This window comes from Hylobates moloch, unplaced genomic scaffold (assembly GCF_009828535.3).
Source record: "Hylobates moloch isolate HMO894 unplaced genomic scaffold, HMol_V3 SCAFFOLD_3, whole genome shotgun sequence".
Classification (NCBI taxonomy): domain Eukaryota; kingdom Metazoa; phylum Chordata; class Mammalia; order Primates; family Hylobatidae; genus Hylobates; species Hylobates moloch.
In genome coordinates this window covers 64,235,399-64,243,485 of record NW_026652278.1, presented here as the reverse complement: position 1 = coordinate 64,243,485, position 8,087 = coordinate 64,235,399, and the positions used below count along the sequence as shown (strand labels likewise).

General features: G+C 39.9%; 1 protein-coding gene across 1 annotated transcript in view; it reads right to left on the bottom strand.

Annotated features, from left to right (window-relative positions):
• Positions 1 to 309: 309 nt before the first annotated feature.
• Positions 310 to 8,087, bottom strand: part of KIFBP (kinesin family binding protein) — a 29,080-nt gene continuing 21,302 nt past the window's right edge. The window contains exons 6-7 of the mRNA XM_032138794.2: positions 6,312 to 6,427; positions 310 to 1,752 (exon numbers count right to left, since the gene is read on the bottom strand). Coding sequence (XP_031994685.1) covers positions 877 to 1,752; positions 6,312 to 6,427 — 992 coding nt within the window. The 3' untranslated portion in view covers positions 310 to 876. The remainder of the gene's footprint in view (positions 1,753 to 6,311; positions 6,428 to 8,087) is intronic.

Genomic DNA, 8,087 nt, shown 5'->3' with positions numbered 1-8,087 from the left:
CAGGTTCACGCCATTCTCCTGCCTCAGCCTCCCAAGTAGCTGGGACTACAGGCACACGCGGCCACGCTCAGCTAATTTCTTGTATTTTTAGTAGAGACGGGGTTTCACCGCGTTAGCCAGGATGGTCTCGATCTCCTGACCTTGTGATCCGCCTGCCTTGGCCTCCCAAAGTGCTGGGATTACAGGCGTGAGACATGGCGCCTGGCCCATGAATGATATTTTAATGTTTTCTAACTGTGCAAATAAGCTAATATCTTTGAGGTATCAAAAAAACCAATGCTCACAATAAAACAAAAGAGGAAATGGAAGTTTTCATTAGTGAAATAAGTCAGTTTATTTTATTTCCAACAAGGCCTTTTTCTCCTATAATTAAGACAAACCATTTTACACTTTATAGTAACATAACTTAGTTTTTAGTATTTTCAAAAGGGAAATATTTTGGGTGGTGGGAATTTAGGAAATCAAATATTTTAGAAGGAGTAACTATAGAAGTTACTTTTTCAATCTTAATATATTAACAGGCTTGTCTACCAGGTACATTACCCAGCATTTTTTCTTACAAGGAATCTATCAAGTACTAGCCAAAAAATAATCTACATTTAGAAACTGAGGGTAGAAATGTCTATATTTTAATAGGAAACAAGCATCTAAAATACAAATCACATGTCTTTAACAAGGCAATTTACATAATTAGGTGTAAGTTTTTAATTAACTTTATGTTCCTTAGGATCCTAGCAAACACTCAGTTGACTGTATCTCAAGTTCAAACTGCACTCACCTGGCTATAAAGGTAAATATCACAATGGAATTGGGCCTGTTTGACTAGGGAAAAAGATCACTTCAATATTGCACATTTCCTTTCTCTAAAAACAAGGATTAAGTCAGGGCCATCTTGGTTCTGAATCTCTCCATTTTCGTTGGGAGAAGACTAACCATCTCTTTACTAAGTTCTAGCTCAACTTCTATTTCCTGGGCAGCCTCAGGATGCTTTTCACAGTAATCAACAATAAATTTGTAATGTTCCAATGATGTTGCCAAATTTTCCAGCTCTTTCTTGGGATCTGCAGTAATGATTTTGCCATAGAGACGGGCAACTCGAAACTTAGCTAACATGGCAGGGCGAAGAACATCTTCCCCTATATGCTCAGGGAATACTTTATTTGGGTCTCTCAGGGAGTCTAGGAAGAGCTGGTAGTACTTCAATGCTGACTTATTAAGATTATTTATTTTTTTTACAATGTGTGAATCAGGATCCCTTAGCCTGTCAGCAATGGCAACCTTCAAATCCATCATATCATAGTAAGCATGTGCAATTTCAAACTGGATCTGTCTGTTGACCAACAGATAATACTGTGGATTCAGGTCTACAGTTAGGGGCTCTAGCATGGCTATTCTGCGTTTATGCATCTTGCACCGTCTCTCCATGTCAGTTTCAAAGAATGCAAGCACCTTAAACAGAGCACTGTGGTCTTGGACAATTTCAATATGGTCAGTGACATAACCATCAATCTGAAAGAACTCTTTTGCCTCAAAGACATAGTGCTGACCCAATAAGAAAAGTTCTCTGGCTTCTTCAAAATCTAAAGGTCTCAAGTAGCTCACTTTCTCTTCTACTGCAGAGATGGCATCACATAGTTCACCGGTTCCAAACTGCACAGCTTTTTTCCGAATGCTTTCCTCCTCATCTAGTTCTTTTTTCCTTAAAGCTCTAAGTTCAGACTGTTTATCAAGATCAAGCTCTCCTATGTTGTCCTGAAGGAAAAAAAATAAATTATGGTTAAGTAGGACACTCACCTCCTGCTATTAAATAATATTAAAGCAAACTTCAGAGTTTTTTAGAAAAGAGAAGTCTCTTACTTTCCGGCCTGGTTTAGAAGGGTATCATAATCTTAAACACCTTTGAAAACTGTTTTCTTTCTTCCAATTATACTAAAAACTCAAGAAATGTGAAAAAAAAAGTATTTAAATAGACAAGCTGCTTACATATCATTTATTCTGAGGAACTGAAATTCATTTACAGTTACTCCTTCCAATAAGATAAATGCTACATGTAAAAGTACTTTGAGAATTGTGAAACATTATATACATGTGATACATTACTCCCAGCACTTTGGGAGGCCCAGGCGGGCGGATCACGAGGTCAGGAGTTCAAGACCAGCCTGGCCAACATAGTGAAACCCTGTCTCTACTAAAAACACAAAAAATTAGCCAGGCGTGGCGGCAGGCACCTGTAATCCCAGCTACTTGGGAGGCTGAGGCAGGAGAATTGCTTGAACCCAGGAGGCGGAGGTTGCAGTGAGTGGAGATTGCGCCACTGCACTCCAGCCTGGGTGACAGTGCAAGACTCCATCTCAAGAAACAAACAAAAAGACTGTAATCTACATCATAAAAATGTTTCACAAGGATGCCATTAAGAGTAATGCTACCATGTTTATGCTATTAGTTATTTAGTGAAATATATCAGAGAGAAATGCTCTAGGTCTCTTAAAGACATCAAAGTGAACAAAAAGTTAAATCTACCTTCCTAGTTAAAGTTTTATCTCCTCTACCTCTTGGGGGTCGGGGAGCAAATCAAAAAAGAAAGAATAACTAAGGTGGTTAAGAAATAGGGTAAGCTCTTCTTGGCCAATAAAAATAAATAATGGATCCCAAGGACTTTTCTTCTTTTCAGTTGACACTGTCTCACCAGTGATCTTTCCACAAACCCTTCAAGGTTTCCAAATGCTCAGAAGATGAAGACAACAATGCTTCAAAGCCTTGATTGCTCCAGCCCCTTTCTAACTCTAACTTTAGCTTATATCACACTCCCTCTCCCTCAGCTCCAACCTCACAGCCTTTGCTCCACCCCTTCTGATATAATCCTCCCTTACGCCACAGAACTTCTAAACATGCTGCTTCAGCTCCTTGACATGGTGCGCCTTCTTTTCTTCAGTCTAGGTAACTCCTACTTACTCATCCCTGGAGCTTGCTTGTTATTTCCTCCTATTGTGCCTTCTCATATCATGTGTCTCTCCTTTGTGGAACTTAGCAAAACTGTACTTTTACATGAAGTCAAAGGCTAGGTTCATTTTTGTTCATCATAGTATCCTTGGCCAATGACTAGCACAGGGTTGGCATAAATAAATACTTAATTGATTAAATTTGTGTATGTCTTAAAGCTTGAACTGAAGAAAGTCTTTCAGATAAATATACAGATGATAAAGGATGAAGTTAAGGTTAAAAAAGAAAGTCAGGGGTGAGCGCAGTGGCTCACACCTGTAATCCCAGCACTTTGGGAGGCCGACGTGGGTGGATCGCTTGAGCTCAAGAGTTCAAGACCAGCCTGGGCAACATGGTAAAACATCGTCTCTAACAAAAATACAAAGAATTAGCCGGGCACAGTGGCACACACCTGTTGTCCCAGTTACTTGGCAGGCTGATGTAGGAGGATTGCTTGAGCCAGGGAGGTGGAGGATGCAGTGAGTGGAGATCATGCCACTGCACTCCAGCCCGGGTGACAGAAACCCCATCTCAAAAAACAAAACCGGTTTAAGGAAAATCTGAGTAATTTAGTAGCATGGCAAATATGTGAGTTTAAACTAACCAAGTGATGAAGTTCTAAGTTCCCAGACTAGAAACATCAACAAAATGAAAGGTAAGGGTCAAATCATAGTGTGTTTTGCTTGACACAATTACTTCAAATGTAGATCATAAGTCTCTAAATCTTGTATACTTCCTTCCTTCTGGGGCTGCTTGTTTACTTACATGTTCTCTCTAGGATGCTTTCTTAAATTAGCCTACTGTTTTGCTCCAATAGTCCCTGCAACCCTCCTTTTCCAGCTTTCTTTACCTGGCCAGAATAAACTTGACAGCTCTTCCTGGCTCCAAATTCTCTAGACATAAAGCCCCATAGTTCTTCTCCCTACTTCCTGTCTTTCCTTAATATGCCTCCTCTTTACCCTCTAACCTTTAAAATTATCTTCATCTTTTCAAGACCTATGCTTCTGATGTGTTGAGGTTTGTTTGTTTGGTTTTCTTTCGTTTAGTAGTTTCACAAGGTTCTATATTATTTACCACTGATATGGTTTGGATTTGTGTTCCCGGCCAAATCTCACATCAAATTGGAGGAGGGACCTGGTGGGAGGTGACTGGATCACTGGGAGCAGATTTCCTCCTTGCTGTTCTTGTGGTAGTGAGTGAGCTCTCTCATGAGATCTGATGGTTTTGAAGTGTGTGGCATTTCCCCCTTTGCCCTCTCTCTCTCTCCTGCTTGCCATGGTAAGACATTCTTGCTTCTCTTTCGCCTTCCGCCATGATTCTAAGTTTCCTGAGGCCTCCCAGTCATGCTTCCTGTTAAGCCTGAGGAACTGTGAGTCAATTAACCTCTTTTCTTCATAAATTACCCAGTCTCAGGTAGTTCTTTTTTTTTGAGACAGGGTCTCACTCTGTTACCCAGGCTGGAGTGCAGTGGTGCAGTCTTGGCTCACTGCAACCTCTGCCTCCTGGGCTCAAGCGATTCTCCTGCCTCAGCCTCCCCAGTAGCTGGGACTACAGGTGCACACCACCATGCCTGGCTAATTTTTTGTATTTTTGGTAGAGACAGGGTTTCAACATGTTGTCCAGGCTGGTCTCAAACTCATGGGCTCATGTGATCCTCCCACATTGGCCTCCCAAAGTGCTGGGATTATAGGCATGAGGCACTGCACCTGGCCTCAAGTAGTTCTTTATAGCAGTGTGAGAACGGACTAATACAACCACTAAAGATTATTATACTTTTATCAAGCAGAGTCCCATGTAAAAAAAAATAATAATAATAAATTATCATACCTTAATACACACATATAAAAAAACAAAAGCACAATGACTCCCCCAGGAAAGCTTCCTATGTATCTACACTTAGTATATTGCATCTAAATGATTAATTTTATTATCCTCCCTAGTGGTTAGAAACTAGGATTGGGCATAAATTAATAATGATGATGGTAGTTAACATTTATTAAGGACTTAGTATGTCTCAGGCACTTTTCTGAGGCCTTAATATATACTGATTTAACTCTCATAACAACAGTATTAAGTACTATTATCTCCAACTTACTTGTGAGGAAATAGAGGCAAAAATATATTAAGTAAATTGCCACAAAGACATAGCTACGAAGCGGCAGAGCTGGAGTTCATACCTGCCTAGTGTATTTCGAGTCCACGCTCTTCACTGCCATCAGTTCTGCTTCTATTTTTGAACTATTACATGAGCTATTTCTTAAAAGTCTACCCTTTTAGAGTTTATCAAGTCCATGCTGTGTGTAAGATAACACTGAGAAGTATATAAAGATTAGTAAGGGCTTGGCCAGGTGTGGTTGCTCACACCTGTAATCCCAGCACTTTGGGAGGCCGAGATGGGTGGATCACTGGAGGTCAGGAGTTCAAGACCAGCTTGGCCAACATGGTGAAACCCCATCTATACTAAAGACAAAACTTAGCCAGACATGGTGGCAGGCACCTGTAATCCCAGCTACTCGGGGGGCTGAGGCAGGAGAATCCTTTGAACCCGGGAAGCAGAGGTTGCAGCTGTGATCACACCACTGCACTCCAGCACGGGCGACAGAGCAAAACTCTGTCTCAAAAAAATAAATAAATAAAAATAAAAATAAAAGATTAGTTAGGCCAGGCACAGTGGCTCACACCTGTAATCCCAGCACTTTGGGAGGCCAAGGCGGGAGGATCACTTGGGCCCAGGAGTTCAAGACCAGCCTTGGCAACATAGTGAGAGCCAGTCTCTACAAAATAATTTAAAAATTAACTGGACATGGTGGCACACGCCTGTACTCCAAGTATGAGGTGGGAGGACTGAGTGAGCCGGGGAGACCAAGGTTGCAGTGACCCATGATCATGCCACCACACTCCAGCCTGGGCAACAGAGCGAGAGCCTGTCTTTAAAAAAAAAAACAAAAAACAGAATATGATATAGTTCCCAGCTCTCAAGAAGTTTATATTCTAACCAAAGAAAAGTCTTCAAGGAAGAGGTAGTATTTAAGATAGGCCTTGAATGATGAGTAAGATTTATTTTATTTATTTCTTTATTTAGAGATGGAGTCTCGCTCTGTTGCCCAGGCTGGAGTGCAGTGGTCCAATCTCGGCTCACGCAGCCTCTGCCTCCCGGATTCAAGCAATTCAAAGAGTACGATTTAAAACCAAGCAAGAAATAGTTACGAAAACATTCTACACACCTTTCATATTAAACACAATGTGACCCCAATGAGCACAATCCCCACTATGAGTTTTTACTTACAATTTCCTCATTTAACAAAGAAAAAGGCAACTTCTGACTGCATTACCTGCATGGAGAGTTGGGCATTCTGCATGAGAGTCAAACAGTATTTGATCCAGCACCTTGCTATTTCCCCCTTTCTTTGATGATAAAGCTCTGGCACTTCTCCTTCAGCTTCAGGAGCTAAAATATACATGTGATTTGTCTAAGTTAAGGGTCACAACTGTAATTTTCATTGGGTACTGTAATTTTTTTTATATCACTTTTCCTGACTATAAAAGTAACAGATCTTTACTGAAGCAGGAGGTTCGGGGAAAAGGGAAGAAAGATCCACCCCAAATCCTACTACCCAGAAGCACTCACTATTATTTTTGCATATTTCTTTCTCATACCACAAACACTTTACTCATATCATTATCAACTCTTAGCTTCATTTTTAAGTACACCATTATATACAATTAAATAGATATTCTATTATTTAACCATTCTTCTAATTCTAACCTGGAATTTGTTGTTTTTAATTCTTTACTATCACAAAAACCTCTATGTCACACAACAGATGGTTGTGGAGAACCTGGTGCTAAACTATTCAGATGACCTGCTTCTGGGTCAGAGTGTCATACATAGCAAAGCAGCTTTCTTGCTGCAATCTATTGAAAGTCAGCCATCAACACAAAGGTTTGTAAAGTTTATACACGCACACGCATTTTTTTAAACTCGAAACATGAATACATTTGTGCAAAAATCTGTCTGGATTTTGGATTTCTTCCTTAGGGCAGGTTCCTAGAAGTGGAATTTACTGAGTAAAAGAGTTTACACAATTTTAAATAATTCACAACATACAGCCAAATTATTTTCAACAAATATGCCAACCAACAATATATGAGAATGCTCAATAAGAACATTTCGAAAACACTGGACACTGTCATTTTTTCAGCTATTTTGAAGAGTAAAAACAAAATAAATCTCACGATATTACTTTAAATAAAGTGAATTATTAAATAATATCTCAGCAATTTAGTTTTTGTTCATTTTTTGAGACAAGTGCCTCTTAGACTTCAACTAATCTGTAATTAATGTAGTTAATATATTAGGGGAGAAAGCAACTATTTACTTTGATAATGTACTTTCCTTTAGCTCTTAAGAGTCTCTGCATTTTTCAGATCCACAATTAGAATGTCCATTTGTAAGGAAGACATGATGTTTCAAAATCTAAAACATCGTAAGAAGGTTGGAAACTGTTCAACAGTGAGTAATAGAATCAAACTATTTTTATTTTATTTATTTATTTTTTTTTTTTTGAGACAGAGTCTCGCTCTGTCACCCAGGCTGGAGTGCAGTGGCGCGATCTCGGCTCACTGCAAGCTCCGCCTCCCGGGTTCACGCCATTCTCCTGCCTCAGCCTCTGTGAGTAGCTGGGACTACAGGCGCCCGCCACCACGCCCGGCTAATTTTTTGTATTTTTAGTAGAGACGGGGTTTCACCGTGGTCTCGATCTCCTGACCTCGTGATCCGCCCGCCTCGGCCTCCCAAAGTGCTGGGATTACAAGCGTGAGCCACCGCGCCCGGCCGAATCAAACTATTTTTAAAAATAAACTATTTTTAAAGAAAATGATGAACTTATTACAAAACCTGTTAAATGACTCAAAGACACATGTTAACTGTGATTTTCTAAGACTAAAGGAAACACTATACTTAAAAAGATGGATATTTGGCTACATCGCTTATGCATGTAGTATTCCAACCAAAAATATATCATCTGAATCATGGCATAAGGAAACATCACACAAACCCCAGTTGGCAGTAATTCTATGAAATAACTGGCTTATATTCTTCAAAAATG